Source organism: Dipteris shenzhenensis, chromosome 10, assembly GCF_047967505.1.
Source record: "Dipteris shenzhenensis isolate YYH24624 ecotype China chromosome 10, Dip_SZ_1.0, whole genome shotgun sequence".
Lineage (NCBI taxonomy): Eukaryota > Viridiplantae > Streptophyta > Polypodiopsida > Gleicheniales > Dipteridaceae > Dipteris > Dipteris shenzhenensis.
In genome coordinates this window covers 1,695,045-1,716,857 of record NC_141605.1, presented here as the reverse complement: position 1 = coordinate 1,716,857, position 21,813 = coordinate 1,695,045, and the positions used below count along the sequence as shown (strand labels likewise).

At 45.9% G+C, this 21,813-nt stretch overlaps 1 protein-coding gene across 2 annotated transcripts in view; it reads left to right on the top strand.

Moving 5' to 3' along the window:
* The window catches only part of LOC147897249 (alpha/beta-Hydrolases superfamily protein), a 74,845-nt gene extending 56,416 nt beyond the window's left edge, over window positions 1-18,429 (top strand). For both annotated transcript variants that reach the window (XM_087380236.1, XM_087380235.1), the window contains exon 10: window positions 17,786-18,429. In XM_087380236.1, the coding sequence (XP_087236362.1) occupies window positions 17,786-17,911 (126 nt within the window). In that variant the 3' untranslated portion in view covers window positions 17,912-18,429. The remainder of the gene's footprint in view (window positions 1-17,785) is intronic.
* The last annotated feature ends 3,384 nt before the right edge of the window (window positions 18,430-21,813 follow it).

Below are 21,813 nucleotides of genomic sequence, written 5' to 3'. Positions count from 1 at the left end.
TGGGGTCAAACAAGGGTGCCCATTGTCACCTACATTGTTTGGCCTCTACATCGACGACAAGCTCGAGACAGTGATGCAGGCACAAGATGGGGTAGGTTTCTCTCTCGCGGGCACGTTGATCTGGATATTACTTTATGCAGATGGCGTGGCTCTCTTGTCGTTCTCAGTAGAGGGGCTCCAGAGACACCTTGACGCACTACAGTCCTTTTGTGAGTCTCATGATTTGAAGGTCAACTTGGGTAAAACCAAGGTTATGATCTTCAATACATCTTGAGTCATCATGCACAATGAGCATTTCACTTTTGAGGGGTCCCGTGTTGAGGTAGTTTCATCATACACTTATTTGGGGGTCGTCTTTTCCGGACCCACCTTCACCATGAGACCCACAGGCGTGCCTGAGCAGAGGATATGCTTCATTGGCTAGACTTTAGAGAGAGTGCTTTCGCTCTCATTTTCAGGATCCACGGACCAAAGGGTTGCTTTTTGACTCCTTGGTCCGCCCTGTAGGGATGTATGGCAGGCCATGTTGGGGACCAGATTTGTCGGATATAGAGTGGGCCAGGGTGGAGCAGCTACAGGTTCTCATGTTATCACAGATGATCCGTGGTAAGCCATCTGTCCCTCACCAGATCATTTGGGCAGAGTTTGGGTCAGAGTTTGGTCACCCCCATTACAGCTAGATGCTGCATTTCAGGTCATTACATATCTGTATCGAGTGAGGGAGTATGGGGATTACACATCCGGGTGTAGCAGGATACCATGGCTAGCACTGTCCTCTTCTATGGCACTTGCAGCAAGGGAGGTCAGAGGTGTTGGTATGCACGCACAGAGAGATGGTTTATAGGATTAGGGCTCCACATGGACAGACTACCTCCTTTCCAGTACAGCATGGATGCTCCTTTCTCTCCCCTCCTATCACACGAGGTCAACCAAGTTATTTGTAAGGATCTACTACAGCTACACACATTCTGGACTTGGTTGGGCCCGAGTGATCTTCCAGTAAAGCTGGGCTTCTACAGTGATCACTTCTTACATATCACAGTGGAGGGTTTCATTGATCCACCAGGATACACACAGATTCACCTACCCCACTTATTGAGGATCTCCCTTGGGCAGTTCTGGGTCTCTTCACACAGACTTCGTATCGAGAGCGGCCGAGCAGAGCGGTCACCCAGGGAGAGGTGCATATGCACACTGTGTGACATGCAAGAGGTTGAGACAGAGGGGCATTTCATCTTCAGATGTCTTGTTTACTATGAGATCCGAGGGCGTTTCTATTGCCTCTTCAGAGATAGTTTTGGGATGTTGGCTCGTGTCCTCTCCTACCTAGAACAGCGATGTTTGGCTGGTTTCATTCATGATATGCTCAGACACTGAGATAGGATACTCTGAGCACGGAGACAGGAGCAGATTTCTCCCTTGACTAATACCTCTTAGAGCTCTATCACAGAGTTCTTTCAGCCAGATCACGAGACCTCGACATGACCGCGACTCGGAGCTTGTGACCTGACAGCTCAGACAGAGGGTTGACTCATAGATCTCACTTGGGGACATCTCCTCCTTGTTTAGGGTCAGAGTCCGATCGATGGGGGTCACAGTGGCCTTGGTTAGACGCAAAGCTATGACCAGGAGATGTACCAGGAGTGCACCCTTGAGGGGGCAACAACGCTCTATTGCTGACCTCATGCCTCCGCTTCCACAACCTCATCCATCTTGATGTTCTGTTGCTGACGATGATGATGATGATGGTTATGATGGTGATGCCGACGATGATGCTGAGATTGATATATATATAGGGATATGACTATGCTGTACTTAGGACTCAGTACTGCCATTTTGCATTTTATTGCATTCTGCATTGGTGTGGACGCTCGTTTAGTAGCTCCACTACCATAGCTCATTGTATTCAGGTTTTTCGCAGTCTCATAGACCCATCGGTCTTCCGAAGACTTTAATAAACTTTCTTTCTTTCTTTCTTTCTTTCTTGTGGATGAGGAGGAAAGAAAGAAAGAAAGAAAGATATATTTACGTCCACGGGAGACCTCACGAGCCTATGGGACAAAGTGCACAGAAAAGTGAACTCATACAAGCCTCAGTGGGCTGAAGCAAAGGGTACGCTAGGACCCTTGCTGAGTACTACTAAGTACTAGTCTATGCTAAGAGAATCATAATCATATCAAGCAATCTATCCAGGCGCTGGGACGAAACCAAAGCCTGGTACAGTGATGGCTCTCTAGTGGGCTGCAAAAATGTCTCGTATCTGCGTCTGTCAAGCTATCTCGCGATGTGGTGGGGGGCGCAGTCTCCTCGCTCTCTAGACTCTCTGAGCTATGTCTAGAGTGACCCCTCGTCTCTGTCGGTCTCCCCTGAGGAAAGATGTGATAGGTCGGACCTCAATAAAGTGTACTCTGGGGGCTCTTTGTCGCACATGTGGCCTCTGTGCCCCTCTCTCGATGGTATTGTGCCGGCTGCTCATCCAGGCTGCTGTCATATCGGCCAGCTTCTCTTTCTCCACTTCACTGTGTTCGGGGGCTAACTCAAATGTATAGAAGTCTGTGACGTGCCGCTGTGCCCGGTCACCCTCTATGTCCTGTAGTGGTGTGACCATCCCCTGCTGCTCTCTGATTTGTCGTAGAAGCGCCTCCCTGTGTCGCTGTATCTCCATCAGATAATGCCCGATACAGACCTAGTCATGGAAATTGATCAGTCGTGACAAAGGACCGAAGCCACTCCCCTCTAGGTAGAGACAGTGGTAGCATCCTCGAATCTCGTAGTAGGCTAGGCAAACACAAAGAAAATGCTCCTCTGTCTCAACCGCCCTCAACGTACATAGCGTGTAGACCTGCTGCTCTCCCTGCCTCAATCCTCAGCTGATGGGATGAAACCCACATCTGACCAATGGCAATCCTCAGTGCATGAGATACTCCTCTATCCTCGAGATACTGAGGTCTAATAATGAATCCCTCAGATACTCTCAGGAAGTGGTCGCGATAAAACTAGGTCTTGGTGGGAAGCTCCTGGTCCCCCCCCCAAGTGTGGGATGTGTGAAGCTGGAGGAGGTCTAACCGTATGATACGGTTGATCTCATCTCGCGGGATCGACTCAGGAGGTGCATCCATGCTGTACTGAAAGAGGAGTAGCCTGTCCATCTGGATACCGTGCCTGGCAAGCCATGTAGATATGCGTGCATACCATGTGTCTGCCCTGCTCTCTGTGAGTCGTCTGGATGACTCTAGGGCCAACCTCGGAAGTCTCCAATGGGGTAGGTCCCAGACTCTGTGGATGAAAGTCACTGTTTGAAAGATGGCATCAACTTGGAGAGGTGTCATGGTGAACTCTGCCTGTACTATCTCATGTGGAACTGAGGGCCTACATCGGATCATTGTGGATTGCATTGTCACCTGTAGCCGCTCGAAGCTCCTCGAGTTTGTCCTCGCAAGATCGCACCCTCAGAAAGGTGTTGCATACATGACAGTCGGCCGCACTAGTGTGTCGAAAAGCCAGCCCTTCGTCGGTGGATCCTGGAAGTGCGTCTGGAAACACTGCCGCTCTAGTCTAGCCAAAGCACTACGCCCTCGTGTGAGTCGTGCTTGGGCTTCTTGTTTCATCGTGAAGATGGGTCTTGTGAAGACTGCTCCCAAATATGTGTATTACTGCACACTCTCCACTGGTTCACCACGATAGGTGAAAGTAAGTCGGTTAGTCACTACTCGTGAGGTGTTGAAGATCATGACCTTAGTTTTCCCAAGGTTGACCGTCAGATCTCTCTCTCTGCAAAACACATGTAACAATATGTGTATGAGGAGATCCCCTAATAATGAGCCCTCGCCACCTAGGCGATCTATGAAAGATGCGATCTCATCAATGTAGAGTCCAAAGAGAGTCGGTGAGAGAGGGCAGCCCTGCTTCACCCCAATGGTGCTCTCGACCCAATCCGATAGACCGCCTGGGGCACGGATCCTGCCTCTGACTGACTCATATAAGCTCATCACACCCCAAATCAGCATCTCTGGGATCTGCATCTCCTGTAGTCTCCTGATCATGCGGGATCGTGGAACAGTGTTGAAGGCTTTTCGAAAGTCTACGAAGCATGTGTAGACTCTCTGATGTCTGGACCTCGCCTCCTTAATGATAGCCCTCAGAGTGAAGATGTGGTCTAGAGTAGAGTGCTGCCTCCTGAATCCTGCTTGCCCTAGTGCTCGCTGCCCTCGTGCCTCTGTATGACTGCTGATCTCTCTCTCTAGTACCGATCCATAGATCTTGGCCAGTGTGTGGCCAATCATGAGGGTGTGATAGTTCACGGTGTCCATGAGGTCTCCTGCTTTGTGTATCAGTACGATAGTAGTGGTGCTCCATGTTGGTGGGAAGCCGTGACAAACTGCAAGGTTAAACATATGTGCAAGGATCGGTGCTAGGACCTCTTGCCCATGTGCGAAGTGCTCTGTCCGAAGGCCTTCGTGATCCTGTGCTTTCCGGTTGTGGAGTCGGCGAAGTGCAGCCCGCACATTCTGCGTAGTGAATAGATGACATGTAGTGGGCTTGGGCATAGAGGACATGTCTGCCGGTGTCTGCCTCGGGACATCATATAAGGAGCATGCATAAGTGTGCCACACGCCCAGATCCGTGATGGGGATGGGTGGCTTCCCCTCCGAGAGGAATCCCCACCCTATGGTTGGGTCTCCTCCGCGAAATGATCTGATGATCTCATCCATCCTATGTGTGAGGAAGGCTCGTCTCTTGTGGTGTGTCAACCGCTGAAAGATCATGTGTGCCTCATGTGACATCAACTGACCCAAGGCTCGCTCCCGTGTGAGGTGGGCTCGCATCTCTCTGCATTCATCATCAAACCAGGGGTTTTGAGGCATCTTCCCATCTCGTACCTGTGAAGATCGGGTTGTAGGAAAGGATCTGGTGGCAGCATCCTGGATCACTGTGACAAGGGTGGCTAAGGTGTGGGCAAGGTCTAAGTCAGCCTCCACTAAGGCCGGAAGCTCTCTGGCTAAGTGACACACATACACTGGATCAAGGGCACGGTCAAAGTGGGTTTGGGTCCGTGTAGCGGTAGGAACTCTCTCTGTGCCTGGTGTAGTAGCAAGAACATCAAAGGCCAGATATGAGTGGTCGGCTCCAAGTGGGGGGGGGGGGGTATGGTGAGGTCATGTATCCGTGTGACAAAAGCCAATGGGCCCAGTAGGTAGTCCACTGTGTTGGTCCTGCCTCCATGTGGGAAGCATGTGAACCCCACAGATGATGGCCATCTCTGAAGGCCATTGTAGATGATGAGGTCATGGACAGCTCCCAACTCAAGCAGGTGTCGCCCGTATGCTGTCACATGTGAAGTATCTGCTGAAAGTCTCTGAATCCCAAGTTCTGCTGCATTTAACTCTGGCATCATGTGGGGGTCTCTCTCATATGTGAAGTCAAGTAAGCCCACTTGCTTATCCCTCATCCTTGCATTGAAATCCACCAAAAGGAGGGTGTCTCCCTCTCTGGAGAACTCTATGATATTATCATGTATCGTCTCATAAGGATGTGCCCCTCTGTAGTGACATCATGGGCATATGATGACGTGTGTGGAGGGAAATAGCATACTGCAATGAAGATCGGTCAGGCATCTAGTAGCTGCATTCGTATCCACATGTGACGTGGATGTTCCTCTCTCCGTACTACAGATATGAGTGGTCTCAAGTGTGTTTTGAAAAGGACAGCTACACCTCCAGAGCCTCATACTCCACTATCTCTCCTCATTTCTCTCCTGTGAACAGACTCCCAAATGTACCCTGTCACCGTGGGCAGCCCTCTCTCTGGGGTCTCATGTGTCTTAGTGTAGAAGATGATGTCTCTGCCTGTGTATGTCTCCGAGAAGCCACCTGAATCGGACCAAAGGGTACCATTACAGTTCCATACAGCCATACTCAGCTTGTTTTGTGCACTCCCCTCCCGACTCTGACACCGTCATAGTTCCCCCTCTTCCTTCTCCCCTTCTCCCTTATCACCTCTATCAGCTCTTTCTCGAATAATCACTTTGCCATCAATGTAGGCAGCCCATTTCCCTGCTTCCCTTGCTGCCATTACCCGTGTCATGCCTTCCCTTCTATGCTCCTACTGTAGAAGGGTGAGGTCATCATCCATATAGATTTTGGTCCCCTTCAGGGATGCTCGCATGCTCATGAGGTTGGACCTATCGATTGCAGTTTGGAGTTTCAGCACTAATGGTCTTGTTGGTATCTCCATCTTCCCTACCCTCCAAGCTGCCTCACATGTAAGGTTGACTCCCAGCTTGGCAAATAGGGCTTGAGCATCTACCATTGGGGTATCTCCCAGTGCGAAACCTCTAACTAGGACATTCATTGCTTTACCGGCCCGTCTTTTCTCTTCCTCTAGTGTCTCAGAAATGAACTCTTTTTTGGGAGTTGCTGATCCCTTTTTAACAACTTCTGTCCATTCAAGCATCACTTCTTTCCCCTTGGTGAGCTGTTGTGCGAGCTCAGAATGCTTACCATTCATGGTAGACTGCATGAAGATCGGGCCTGAGAATACAACGCCCAGGTATGTATAAGAGTCGACTATCTCAACAGGGTCGCCGGCGAAGAGGAACTGCTCTCGGTGCATAGCGGGTCGGGAGGTGTTGAAGATCATGACCTTGGTTTTCCCAAGGTTGACCTTCAAGTCGTGGGTATCACAGAAGATTTGAAGTCCATCCAGGTGTCGCTGAAGACCAGTAGCAGAGGAGGATAGTAGCACTACATCGTCTGCATATAAGAGAATCTGGATGACATCCTCCGCAAGAGAGCAGCCTGCACCTCCGAGTGTCCTGATGGTGGTCTCGAGCTCATCGATGTAGAGGCCAAATAGAGTCGGTGACAAGGGACATCCTTGTTTGACCCCTATAGTGCTCGTGATCTCTGTGGTCCAGCTGGTACCAATCCTGACCCGGCCCGTCACCCTCTCATAGAGAGCTACTACCGCCCATATAACCTCCGAGTCATAACCTAACTCTTGCAAGCGTCTGATAAGGCGGGCCCGAGGAACAGTGTCGAATGCCTTGCGGAAATCCACAAAGCAACAATATACCCTCTGTCTCCTGTGTCTGGCCTCCTCAATGATCCCTCGAAGTGTAAAAATGTGATCGTAAGTTGAGTGATCCGTCCTGAAACCGGCCTGTCCAGATGCCCTGAGGCCTCGTATCTCTGCGCGAGTGCTGACCTCACCATCTAATACTGATGCATAGATCTTGGACATAACATGTCCAATCATGATGGTCCTGTAATTCCGTGGATCCATGGGATCTCCTGCTTTGTGGATGGGTGTGATAGTGTTCAGGGTCCAGGCTCTGGGGAATCCGTGGCAGACAGCTTCATTGAACAACGTTGCCAGGATGGGGGCTAGAGTTTTGACACCATAGGCGACAAACTCTGTGCATAGGCCTTCATGATCCTTGGCTCGGTCGTTGTGAAGCTTGTGCGCTGCATGGGTGACTCCCTCGGTTGTGAAAACGGTGCAAGATGTGCGAGGGGGGTGGCGGAGAGGTCAGGAGGGGGCTGATCAGGGATATCATAGAGTGTGCGTCCGTAGGAGTGCCAGAGGGAAGTGTTTGTGAGGGGGGTAGGGGATCGGCGTGCTAGAAATTTCCTCCAGAAATCCTTGGAGTTGCTACTGAACAGGATGTTTAGTAGCGTATCCTCATTCTGGCGCAGGAAGGCTAGCTTCTTGCGACGGACTAGGCGGCGATATTCCCGGTTGAGGTGTGGGTCAGCCCTAGCATTTCGTTGGGTCGTGAGTCGGAGTGTGCAGCGTAAGGCTTTACATTCGTCATCATACCAACTATTGCAAGGGGTGGAGCCAACGGGTGGGGGGCGTGTAGACCGAGTAGTGTAAGGAAAGATGTGGCGGGCTGCATTATGGAGAGAGTGGGTGATGAGGGTGGCTCGGTGATCTAGAGAGGGTATGGTGTCTGTGTCTGAGGAGAGAGGCTAGGTGGGCTGAGTAGTTAGGTGAGAGGTTATGATCAAAGTGTATATCATGATAGGTGGTGTAGTGCGGAGTGTGGCTGGAAGGGGCTCGAGGCGTAAGGAGATGAAAGAAAAAGTAAGTGTGGTCGGCTCCTGGGGGTAAGGGTGCGGTACGGAAGTCAGTGATCTGTGAGGCTAAAGCAAGAGATCCCAAAATGTAGTCGACGAGACTGGCTCCTCCGCCATGTGGAAAACATGTGAAACCAGAGGAGGCGGGCCACCGACTATACATCCAAGATCCAAAAGAGCCTGCCCATATGCAGTAACGGGGGCTCGACTGTCGGCCGAGGAGCGGGGGAAGCCCGAGTCCTCTATGTCCATCTCAGGTAATAGGACCGGATCTGAGTGGAAATCCAGGAGGGATGTCTGATGTGTGCCTGTCCGTGCATTGAAATCCCCAACTAGGAGGACCTCTCCGCGTCTGGAAAACTCCACAATGTCTGGGTGGAGATCTAAATAGGGGGATACCCCCGTATCCTCGCGTAGCACCCGTGCGAAGTGTGACGTCTCAGGAGGGAAGTAGCAGACTGCAATAAAAAGGTCGCGTGTGGAAGGGCGTCGTAAGCGGAGCCATAGGTAACGGGTGTGAACATCCCGTCTGACCACGGATATCAGACTAGACTAATGAGTGAGCCTCGGACCCCCCCAGTATCTCTGGTCTCCTCACGGAATACTGACTCCCAGGTATAGCCACTGACCGAGGGGAGAGGGCGCTCGGGGCTCTGGTGTGTCTCTGTATAGAAAACTATGTCACGTCCAGTGTATGACTCTGAGAAATTCCCAGGGTCAGACCATAGGGTACCATTACAGTTCCATATGGTGCATGCCAAGGGTACTGTGTGCTGAGTCTGAATCTCATCATAGACCATGTCTCCCTATTTGGGGGGGGAGCCTACTACCGTGTCTTGAGTACCTGGTGGGGCTCGGCGGCGAGGGCCAACTAGCAGGCGGCCATCTCGGACGACAGCCCACTTCCCCTCCTGACGGGCTGCATCTCGCTACAGAAGTAGGGTGCGCCGCTCCTCTACCTGCATAGGTGTGAGATCCTCATCCATGAAAATGGTAGGGTGGTCCCGCAGTGTAGCACGCTGCCTGAGTGCTGGAAGTCAAGCCTGAGTGTCCTTGAATCGGATGATAGGTGGCTGTGGCGAGGCCGAGGGTAGAGGTCACGAAAGCAGTCGCGTCCACGAGGGGGATAAATGAATCTGCTCGGGGGATACCTCGAACTCGGATGTTGAGAGCCTTACTGGCCCTCTGTTTCTGCTCGGCGATGGTGGCTAAAACTGCTGCTTTGGGTGCCCGTCTCGCAACATCTACCCATCTGGTAGTCTCCTCAATAGCGGTCTGGATGGTGGCGATCCGCTCCTCCACCTCTGGTGTGGTGCGCGGGACCGCTGTGACTGTAGCGGTGAGGGAGACCACCTCCTGACGGAGGTGAGTGATCTCCTAGCTCATGCTCTGGATAAGCTGGTCCTGTGCTACGGTACGATCCCGTAGCCGATGCAGCTCCATAAAGATGCAATCAAGCGTCTCAGGTGGGATCTGGGTGGATGCGAACTGGGACATGGCAGCAAACAATTTATGCTATCTCTTTTCATGCCTTGATGGGTGCCAAAAGTGCTGAAACTATTAGATTGAAAGGGCAAATTAATGGCAGGACTGCTCACATGCTTATGGACAACGGTAGCACTCGTACTTTCATCAATTCTAAGATCTTACAGAAGGTGGAATTGATTGCTACTGAGTTTGATCATGGGCTGAGAGTAGAGGTGGCAAATGGACAGCATTTGATCAGTAAATTTTGTTGCCAAGATTCAAGGATCAAGCTCTTTGAGGATTATGAATTTGCTTGGGATCTCTTGGCACTGGACATGGGCCCAATAGATGCTATCCTGGGCTGTGATTGGTTGAAGTCATTGGGCACAATCAGCATGGAGGTAAATGCCCTATTAGTGAGCTTTGTCCACAGGGGTAGATGTGTAACATTGCATGGTATTGCAACCCCTAAATTGCAGATCTTCTTCTAGAGGTTGCCTTTCAACCTGTCAGGATTGCTGGTTTTATGGACCATGGAGCGAGCTTGCAGTGGTACTGAGACCCCGACCCTCTACTCTTGGCCCTGGGATCCTGGAGGTTGTGGTTATATGGAGGTGCACCTATCAGGTGCTTGCAGTGGGACCCAGGAGAGTGGGGGTGGATAGATCATGGGCACCGAGAGGGGGATTCCCTTCTTTCGTTTCACGGTTGGTAATGTTAGGAGATTTCAGCTGAGCAGTAGAGGTTGGATTCCCTCCAGAGCCCCCCATTGGGATAGCTTCTTCATTACCGCAGATTTGCGTAGGAATTTCTTGAGGAGGCTCTGGAAATCCCTCAGAAATAGAAAGATCACTCTTTTCTTTTGGCTTTCTATTCATGGAGGGATTGCAGTGAACCTGTGGAGATCACGATTTGGGGCTGATCCCACTTGCCCTCGCTGTCATTCTGTAGAGAAGTCAGTGCGACATTGCCTTTGGGACTGCAATTAAGCGAGGACTGTTTGGAAAGGAGTTGCTCGAATACTCAGCATTTTTCATACTTCCCCTTTCTTCATGACTTGGGGCTCGGTCGCATGGTTATCCCTCACTGGGCCCCAAGTGTTTCATGAGGGTGAGCCTTCTTCTTGGGCACTCTCGATCCGCCGACAGGTGACCCTGCTCTCTTCAGGATGTACCACATATCCCTTTCAGAGCTTCACATGTTTCAGTGGACACATCTTGGGAGATTTTGGCTAGCATTTCCTCTTGGCACATTTGGAGAGCCAGATGCACAGAGGCCTTGGATGACACCCAGATACATCCATCACAGGTGTTCACAGGTATTTGGAGTGACACAGTTCACACTTTGATAGCCATATGGGCTAGCATGCGGGGCCCTTCACGGGCAGCCTCTTCTAGGAGGACTGTATTTCTTCGAGTTTGGAGGGGTTCTCCCTTTTTCTCGGAGGTTTCTACTGGATTGAGATGGCACTATCAGCCCCAATCCTTTCTTTTTGGCTCTTGAGCTTTTCATGCATTGCATGGTGTATCCCGTATTCCCGTATGGAGCTTGCTCTAACGGTTTTCTTTAATACTTAACAGAAGTCTCTTTTTTGCAAAAAAAAAAAATGCAGATCATTCAGCAAGGCAATCGGCCAAAGAGATCAGGAAGGAGAATGTCCTCTATGCATTGAATGTTTCAGTATCTTAGGGGTTAGCATTTTTCGTGTTGAGGATTGTGATATGCAGTAGTTGCTCTCAGAGTTTGCTGATGTATTTACTGATATGCCATCCCAATTGCCTCCACAAGAGGGATGTGGATCATGCCATTGTCCTAGAGCCTGGCAGTAAGCCCATAAACAAAGCCCCATACCATCTCTCTTTAGGTTGAGTGGGAGGAAGTGGCAGTACAGGTGCGGGAATCACTTGAGAAGGACTTCATCTTTCATAGCACTTCTCCTTTTGCCTCCCCGGTGCTTTTGGTGAAGAAGAAAGATGGATCGTACCGCATGTGCATTGATTACAGGGATCTAAATAAGGCCACTATCAAGAACAGGTTTCCAATCCCTAGGATGTATGACTTGTTGGATGAACTCAAGGGTGATCAGTTTTTCACAAAGATAGATTTGAGGTATGGTTACCATCAAATCAGGGTGAAAGAAGGAGATGAGCACAAGATGGCCTTCCACAGAGAACGGGGCTTGTATGAATTCAAGGTGATGCCTTTTGGATTGACTAATGCACCGGCCACCTTCCAGGCGCTGATGAACAAGATATTGCCGCCACTTCTTTTTAGATACATGCTGGTTGTCTTTGATGATATCCTCATTTATAACAAGGATAGATAGGAGCACATTAAGCATGTGAAGCAGGTGCTGGAAATTTTGAGGACGCATCAGCTTTATGCAAAAGCTAGCAAATGCACTTTTATGGCAAAGGAGGTTGAGTACCTAGGGCATATTGTGAGTAGACGTGGCATTTGGGTGGATCCCGCAAAGGTGAAATGCATCAAAGATTGGCCACAGCCACAAAATCCCGCCCAGTTGAGAGGATTTTTAGGTCTTGCTTCCTTCTACAGGCGCTTTATTCGCAAATTTTCCAAGAGGGCAGCTCCTCTTACTGACCTCTTGAAGAAGGATGCTTTTCGGTGGTCAAAGGAAACAATGCAGCTTTGAAGACTTGAAATTCGCTCTCACTCATGCACCTGTCTTGGTATGCCCTGATTTTTTGCGTCCTTTCATTGTGGAGGTAAATGCCAGTGGCAAAGGATTGGGGGCTGTTCTGAGGTAGGAACACGGAGTAATAGCCTTTGAAAGTAGGAAGTTTGATGCCAAAGAACTCAATTACCATGTTTATGATCAGGAGATGTTGGCTATCTTGCATGCTTTACAGAAATGGCACCACTATCTGTACGGGAGTAAGATTAAGGTGAAAACAGATCATAGGACACTCAAATTCTTCTTCAACCAGCCAAATTTGTCACATAAGTAGAAGAGGTGGTTGGCTGTAGTCCAATCCTATGATTTTGACATTGAGTACAGAAAAGGGAAGGAAAATGTGGTTGCAGATGCCTTGTCCAGGAGGTGGGCTTGCAATTTTTATGCTATCTCTACCACATATCGGGAGTGGATTCATGGCATTCAAGAAGAGTATATGCAAAATTATAAGGCAGCTTCCATATTTTCAGATTTGCAGAAGCCTTCTAGTCAGGGTCATCCGGAATTCAAATTGCATAATGGGTTGTTGTGGTGCGAGGACAAGATTTCCTTTGTGCCAGACTCAAAATATAGACAGCTGGTTTTGCAAGAAATGCACCCCTCTCCCATGGCTGGACATGCGGGTGTCACTTAAACATTTGAAAGAATCAAGCAGAGCTTTACCTAGGAAGGCATGTGGAGAGATGTGGTTCAATACGTGGCTGAGTGCTTGCCTTGCCAACATAATAAAGTGGACAGCAAATTACCCGCAGGTCTCTTGCAGCCGTTACCCATTCCAGAGGGAAAATGGACACACATAGCAATGGATTTCATCACATGATTGCCTTCTACTACAGAGAGGGGATGGGACAGCATCTTTGTTGTGGTGGATAGAATGACAAAACAAGCCCATTTCATACCCACTAAGGCGCTATTCACCATCACAGGTTGCTTGGCAATTCATTGAGCATGTCTTTAAGAATCATGGTTTCCCCCAAGAAATTGTCAGTGACGGATATGCAAAATTTATGGGTCAATTTTGGTAGGAGTTATTTACAGGAATGGGTACGTTACTCACACCTAGCACTGCTTACCATCCTAAGACTGATGGACAGTCGAAAAGGGCGAACAAATGGGTGGAGGAATATTTGAGGCACTTTTGTCATGATACTCAGAAATCCTGGGATAAATGGTTGGCAACTTGTTGAATTCTGCTACAACAGTACCACGCATCTCTCCATTGGCATGAGCCCGTTTGAGGCAATGTATGGATGCAAGGTTGGGATGCCTTCTTCAATTGCTAACATGGCTATGAAAAATCAGCAAGCACGGAATGACCTGGAGAAAGAAAGAAAGAAAGAAAGATATATTAATGTCCACAGGAGACCTCGCGGGCCTATGGGACAAAGTGCATAGAAAAGCGAACTCATACAAGCCTCAGTGGGGTGAAGCAAAGGATACGCTAGGACCCTTGTTGAGTACTAATCTATGCTAATAGAATCATAATCATAATCATATCATATCAATCTATCTATCCTGGCACTGGGACGAAGCCGAAGCCTGGTACAGTGATGGATGCCCTTCTGCAGTTGGCAAAAAAGAATATGCAGGATGCCCAAGCCAAGCCGAAGGAATATGCGGATGAACGCAAGAGATATTTGTCTTTCAAAGAGGGAGATTATGTGCATTTGCGTCTCCATAAGAACCGTTATGCCTCGCTGAAAGGTAATCCCAACACAAAGCTTGCTCATAGGTATTACGGTCCTTACAGGATCATCCACAAGATTAAAGAGGCAGCATATCAGTTGGAGCTACCCAGTACCTCCAAGATCCATAATGTTTTCCATGTGTCTTTGCTGAGACCACATGTGGGACAGTATGTCCATGTTCTCTTCCTGAGTTGCCACCTATGGATCAGGAGGGCCACATCCTCTATGTTCGAGAGTGCATCGTGGGTTTCAGAGACCATGTACTCTGCAACAAGGTCTACATAGAGTATCTTATCAAGTGGTGGGGACTTCCTGAGGATGAAAATTCATGGCACCCAGAAAGCATTGTCTAGGACCACCCTTATCTCCTACCGGGCTGATTAGTAGTTGCTATTTGCTGCACCTTTTTTGGACAGCCATGCTGTGAAAATTTGAGGGTGAAATTCTATGGGAAGGGATGGCTGTAATGAAGGGGAAAAAGATGCAATTTAGAGGACCTTTAGAGGCCTTTTAGGTGGGAAATGTGGAGGGACTATATAAGTCACCATCCACCCCTATTTGTACACCTTTTGATGTGACATCTAATCCTATCTACTCCCACCTCCGTCCTCCTACGTGCTGCCTACACTCTCCCTCCCAATCTCCTTCTATCTCTCTCTCTCTTTCCTTCTCCCTTCTCTCCTCAGAGATAGCTCTGGGGTTTTGCCCCGATTCCTCTCCTATCCGGACCAGAGATGCTTGGCGGCTTTTATTCACGAGGCAGTCAGGCACTGCGAGAGGCTACTTCAATCACGGAGACATGCTCTGATGAAATGCTGCTTGCGGGTTAAAATTTGGGACCTGCATTGGGACCATGTAAAGTTTGTGGGACATTCTAGCGAGTGCGTTGGCTGTTGCCTGTCTAACCAGTACTTTCAGTATGGGTAAATTTTGTGTTGTCTAGGTCAAGATATGTACCTTGCAATCCTATGATAATATTTGTTCTGGGCCTAACATGTAATTAATGTTGTGCATGGGAAAAAACTACTAAAAATATATTTAAGAATCAATCTATTTATTTATTAGTATTTTAACCAAGAATAATTATGTAAATATTAAAGTTAGAGTTTTCTAATTAAAATGCCATCTTTCAACTCTTAGCTTTCTAACTTTTCTAAGCTTTTCTACTCCTAGGTTATATGCTTCTGCCCAATTTCAAGCATAATCTCTTAATTAGGATTTGGCCTTCTAGCTTCGTCTTGCTCATGCAAAATGCTATCAGCCTGCCATCTTGCCTCCTCATCTCTCCAAGCTTCTGTACGTCTTCCAGGAAGCTTCCATGATTTTGATCTGACGAGGAGCATCTTTGTGCATCCTTAGTTCTGCAAAGTGAACTGATAAGAGACGAGTTGAATCAACGAGTTCCCATGACTATTTTGATCTCTGCCTTGGAGATTCACTGAGATTGGCTTGCACATGAAGTTTTTGGAAGTTCCTTCTTTACCAGCAGTTCTATGCACTCCACCAGAGCCTGCTTGAGAGAAGCCATCAAGAAGTTATAGAACGAAAAGGCCAAGGATCAGTAGGGCCTAGCAGAAGTCTTAACTTGTGAGTGTGAAATCCTTATTGCTATTCTTAGTCAAGCTTTTCAATGAAGCCTTTTACAAAGGCTTTCCCATCAGTTTGACCACTAACACTGTCATACTGTTTCACAAGGCAAGGGATGTCATGGATGCAGGCAACAACTGGTTATTGTGGTTGGCCACTTGATGGCCAAGGTATGGGTCAACTCTTGGAATACATATTACTGATGAGCTGGTTTCTTTTGTGAATACACTAGGTGGCCATGGATTAACCCTGGCGGAGACCCTCATAACTATGTTGCTTTATGCTGATGATGTGGTATTAATGTCAAACATAGCAAAGGGACTATAGATGCATTTGGTAGCTTTACATACCTTTGTGAGTGTTGGCATGAAGGGCAAGCTAGGTAAAACCAAGATAATAAAATTCAATACCAATGATACTCAGTTTCAGCGTGAGGCTTTTACCCTTGCAGGGGAACTGGTTGGGAGAGTTAAATCTTATGTATACTTGGGATCCATTTTTCAAAGGTCCCAAGTTTACAATGAAATTGGGAGCACATGCATGCTTGACCAAAGGGCATGCATCGTGGTTGTGACAATGCTTCCAAGTACACTTTCACAACCATGTGAACATGAAGTCCTTTAAACAACCCCTCTCAACGATATTTTTTTCCTGCTTTCCTAGACTAAGTAGTAGTGAGGTGTGATAGACACATCTCATGATGTTCTTAGTTTTCGGTCTCATAGGCTTTTTTTTTGCCTTCCATAGGCATTGGTAAGTCATGATTCTGAACAAAACTTATATGAAATCAAGAAAATGCATGTCAAAATGGTGAACAACTTATCAAATATTGGAGTTATTGGTCTAAGGAGTTCAAAGGAATCAGAAGTAGATTAAATTACAAATTCAGGAACCAAAGGTGAGTAACAAATAAGAAGATAGCAAAAGAAACGAAACAAGACAGCCACCGTTGGGCACTCATGACATTGGTGGGGATGTCATAGCTAGTGGTGTGTTTAGAGGATTTGTTTGGGCTTGTTTCTGGAGTCGTCTAGATATATATACACATGAGCAAAGAGGAACATTTTTAAAAGTACTGAAGACATTTGTTATGATTCTTGTTTGTTTTGTGAGTTTTTATTACCTACACTATATAAGTAATCAAACTTTTAAACAAACTCTTTCTTTGCGTGTGTAGCAAATTACTTCTGTGATTTTCTAAATGAAATTAAAAAGGAGCGTTTTTCACCCCAAGTAAATGCTATTTTAAGGCTATTATTGAAAATTTTGCAATCTAAAAGGGTTATACGACCTATAAATCCTATGTTTGAACTAGGGTTTTTCAAATTTCCTCGATGAATGAGCAAGTCTCGTAGTTTCAAATTTTGGTTATACTTAATGTCAAAGTATTTGTGTGTATGTATAAATTATATGAATATTTACAGAAACTTATAAAAATCTTGGCCTAGAAATATGCTGGATTCTGTGAGCTGGCTTTTGTGAGACAGGGCAAAACATGAAACGAAGGTCTCCTTATCTAAATCTTTTCCATGATGACTTGCCTTTGGCAGCTACGGCTGAAATATACTGTATTTAATATCATAATGATGCATCATGTTGCCTCAAACATTTTGGGATGACCAAGTATGGACTAATGCTTATTGATTTCTGTACCAGTTGTATTTGTGAAAAGTGAATTTTCTCCCTTGTGACTCAGTTTAGCATGTATCCATTTTATATGGGGAGTGCTACAATCAAAAAATGGAAACAATTAAGATTTTGGAGAAAATCACAGTCAAAATTTACAGCCTTTTTTGCATTAATTTCAAGAATCGTTATGCGTACATCCTGGGCACTAGAATTCGATTGTGAGGCCTGTTTTCGAATTTGTGGATGATTAAAAAAGAGTCTCAGAATCCTCTAGAATGAGAGTGTGAGTTCATGACCTTGGACTAAAGCTAGGTTTGCTCGCGTCTGGGTAGATAAGTCTACCAACATTTAGCATGTATAAAGAGTGCTCCTGGAGGGTTCGACAAATCGATGGCATCTTTTTCATTAGCTGATTGCAATGAGACAGAAGTCGCTCATTCAGTGCGTGAAAGAGATAACTTCAATATATGTTTCATACAAATATGTGATGCTATGGACTCATGAATTGGGTTAGGTGGCAAATTTGTTTAAATTTAGGAAAGAAGTAAAGAGGTTTTTAAGGGAATACCCGTTTCATGAAATAAATTTCCTCTAGAATATAGGACCTAATTAATCCTCAGTGCTGCTGATATGTGCAGGTTTTGGATGGTACTGATCATGTAAACTCTTGCAAACCTCTAAGCCAGGATGATGAAGCTTACACACAAACACTCCAATTTTTGCAAAATATAGCCAAGTCCGTGCAGAATTCCCACAAACCATAAACTCCAATCACTACACCAGGAAACACAGGATAGCTACAAGGAAGAAGGAGAAGTTTGAATCCTGGTACATGGTTAGGCTCAAAATAGTACTCATTCTCGATGCCCTGTTTTGTAGAACTGGCAACATGTGCATATTGTTAGAACGTTCAAATTTCTTCTGCATTGGGCAGAATGAGTGTATCATTAGTTATTGCCTATGATGAATCAGAGGGCATGTTTCCTGATGATTATTGCATTTTTATCTTCCCAAGGCTTTGGGAATTGGCATCTTTCCCTCTCTAAATATGTCGAAGGAAAGATTGTCTTTCTAGCTGTGGGATTTACTTCATTCTATTGGAAACTCCTCTTTTATGCTGATGTGGGCCATCCTTTAAGCACCCTCTTAAGAGCTGCAAAAATAATATTGTAAAGTGGCTCTTACCATTAAGTACGAGCATCAAATGCCTGATTAAAAAGGATCTCATCTTTTGAGTTTAAGCTTTCATTGCAAGCTTGTGCTTTGCTTCTGTTATTATTGATCTGAGATGCTAGAACATTATATTTCTCTCAGGTTTAAACCCAAAAAAAAAAGCTGGTGTGAGACACATTATTGCCACAGGGTTTTGGAATGATTTGAATTTCCCCCCTAGGTGTTAGATTTTCGAGGGTACGAACAACTAGTGATTTGATTTTGACTTATATCCCACATGGAACTACTACACCTGTGGAGCTTCTGTATAGGATGAGACTAATTTTTGGATTAATTCCTGTGAAGCATCTGTGAGATACTTTGTTTGTCTATAAGGGGCCTCCGTGTATAGCGGCATGAGATTATGTGCGATCTTTAGGGAATTTTAAGCTGATATTGAAACAGGGAATCCTTTTGCAAGGTTTTTTTTGAGCAGTTCTACTGCCACGTTAGATGACAGACTGTTATGTGGGATACAAAAGGGAGGCTCTATTTTCTGAAGTCTCTTGTTTTTCAGTGATAAATCGTCTCGATAAGCAAGGTTAAATTGCCCAAACTCGATGCAAAATGTTCTTGGTACTGTTTCCTTAATAACTTTTTGCAAAGAAAGGGATATTTTAAATTTAAAAAACAATGATATCATGGTATGCAAACTTTAGATATCATGGTTTTGCAGGGCTGTGTTGATTAGAAACTCTACAAGCTTCTTAGATCTCCTGCTCTTGGTTGCTAGAGGATGACAAGAACGTCACTCCTGTTTGAGTTGTTAGCGAAAAAAAGTATGCAGCATAGTCGCCTTCCTTGCAAGCACATGATATCTTATATTGAGGACATTAAGTCCACCATGCATCCTAGGAGAGCACACCATTCAACAGTTTCTATTTTGAAGGTTTACAGCTACTGATTCAGAACCCTAGGTGTTCTCTACACTCTTTTGGAGGGTTTCCCCTCTCTGCCCCTGTACTACAAGGGAGCAGAAGACTCCCTTTGTGTGGCCATACAGGTATAGCAACTTGGCTTTGATACTATGATGTGCCCTCCAAATGGACAGGTGGACCTTGATGCCCAGAATGAAATGAACAAGAATAGTACATATGTAGAATTGTAGCAACAAAGCTATCCACACAATGAAGGTGAGCAAGTAAGAGGGTAAAGCTACCCCTTTAACCTCATTGTCAAGCCTTCCATGATTGCATTAACATAGCGTGCTCAATTACAATGTATGCATCTGCCATGAGAGGACTCTTTGATTGGCTATCCTAGAGTGTGTGGAGCAATGAGTGCATGTCAAAGTGGAAGGTGGCAAAGCCACTTGAGACAATGAGGCTTAGGCTTTGTAATACCCATCTTCAACCATGGTGAATATGTCACCTCATGTGGGCTCTTAAGAAAATTATAGCCACGACTAGTCACATAAAGTCATGGGTGATCTAGTCTAGGCCCTAAGGTTAACCTACCACTCCAAGAAACTCTTATTGACCTTAATAGCTAAATCATCCCAAGGGATAGTCAATGATTTGATTGCATATGCCGGTTTTTGATTGTGCTTTACTCCCCTTTTTGTCCCTTTTTGCTTTGATGTCTTTCTTACCGTCTTCTTAAGTTACTCTTCACACTCCTCTTCTTCCTTTTGAATTTTCAAGAGGTTGTTGGATAGGCTATAACGATCACTACCCATTGGGTCATTCTCACCATTTTTTCATCTGCTTATTGTTGTTTTGAAGGGTGCAACCTAGTCATTTCATCATTCTAAGTTATTTATTTCATGACAATGCATTTCTCATGCTTTACGTGGGGAACATATTTCTATTTCTTTTGGTGTTTTTCAACATTCATAGAACTAATATGGTGACTCTTAAGAATATTGATATGCCATCATAACATTGGAATGGGAAAACAAATGGGTGCATTACTTCCCTATCATGCTTGGTTTCAATGAATGATCATATGTAACATAACAATAGTGTTAAGACACCCCTTATGTTACCTTGAAGAATAACTTTGATACCATATAGGAACTAAGCATGCTCAGTTTTTGACCCTCAAATGCAAAAAAATGATGACTGTGATGCATGGTCAAATACCAAGATAACTATTGCATGGATGGTCGACAAGGACCAAGACGTATCAAGATAATATTGATAAGGAATGAAACTTGACACGAGGAGCCATCCTTGCACATTGCATATCCTACATGCCTTCTATGAATATTCATGATCAATAGTTATACTTTCTTACTAACCTCTCATCCCATATTTACATACCATTCTTGTGACAAACCTACACACTGGTTCTTGTAGTATTATGCGCAAACCCTTCTTTGTCTCATACCCGACATAGAAATGTGATAACCCTATACACTAGTATTGGTAATATTGTAAGAAAACTTTGCTAGTGCCAGATAAGTGGCCCAATACTTGAGATGTTGCCTTGGATGTTGTCTTGCAACTAATTACCTCTATTTGATCGAACTTCAATTAGCTATCTCTGTTGGACCATCAATTTGAGGATGGTAGCTTGTGCTAAGTAACAACTTCATGCCAGACTTCTTCCATAGTATGTTTCAGACGTAGCTTAGAATACGAGTCTCCTTATTTGAGGTAATACTCCTTGACAGTCCATGCCATCTCACTACTACTTTGGAACAGAGTTTTAGCATCCATTAGAGCATTAGTGGCCTCCTTAGAAGAAATAAAATAGGCCTTCTTGCTCAACCAATGATGATACTATCATTCTCCTTCACGATTCTAGGTAATCCTAAGATAAAGTCCATGCTCGCATCTTCTCATTGTCAAAAAACCGATCCTTCAATGATGATACTATCATTCTTCTTCATGATTCTTGGTAATCCTAAGATGGTCCTTGCTCACGTCTTCCCATTGTTAGAAAATGGAGGTAGCAAGCACTCAAACCTCACACATAGCAGAATAAGGTTAGCTCCATCCAAACACTCCCTCATGATCTCATTGATACACACCTCACACATGAATAGAATAGCAAGAGAAAGGGAGAGGCAAGAGAAAGGGAGAGGACTTATTCCACAAGATGCGAGAAAAACATGCTCAAGGGTGAGCACAAGAATCTTCCAGCAAAAGGGGCTAGGAACAAAACCATGTGGAGAACTCTCCTATGCATACACCTTTGGGTTAGATGTGATGCCTATCTACTAAGGCTTCAATACAAATAGATGTGTAAGTGTGGAGTAGAGATGGGTTTATACAGGGGGGCATATGCTCCCCTATCCTGTCGGCTTACCAAATCGATTGGATAGACTTCCCCCAAACAGGCTGGTGGGTTGGAAAACAATCGTCAATGCATTGGTACCATGCTCTAGGGGCCTGTTTCAACCGTACAAAGCCTTATTCAATTTGCAAACTTAGAAGCTTAACCTAGAACTTGAAAGCCTGGTGGATGGTCCACAGATACCTCCTCCTCTAGGTTCCCATTCAAAAAT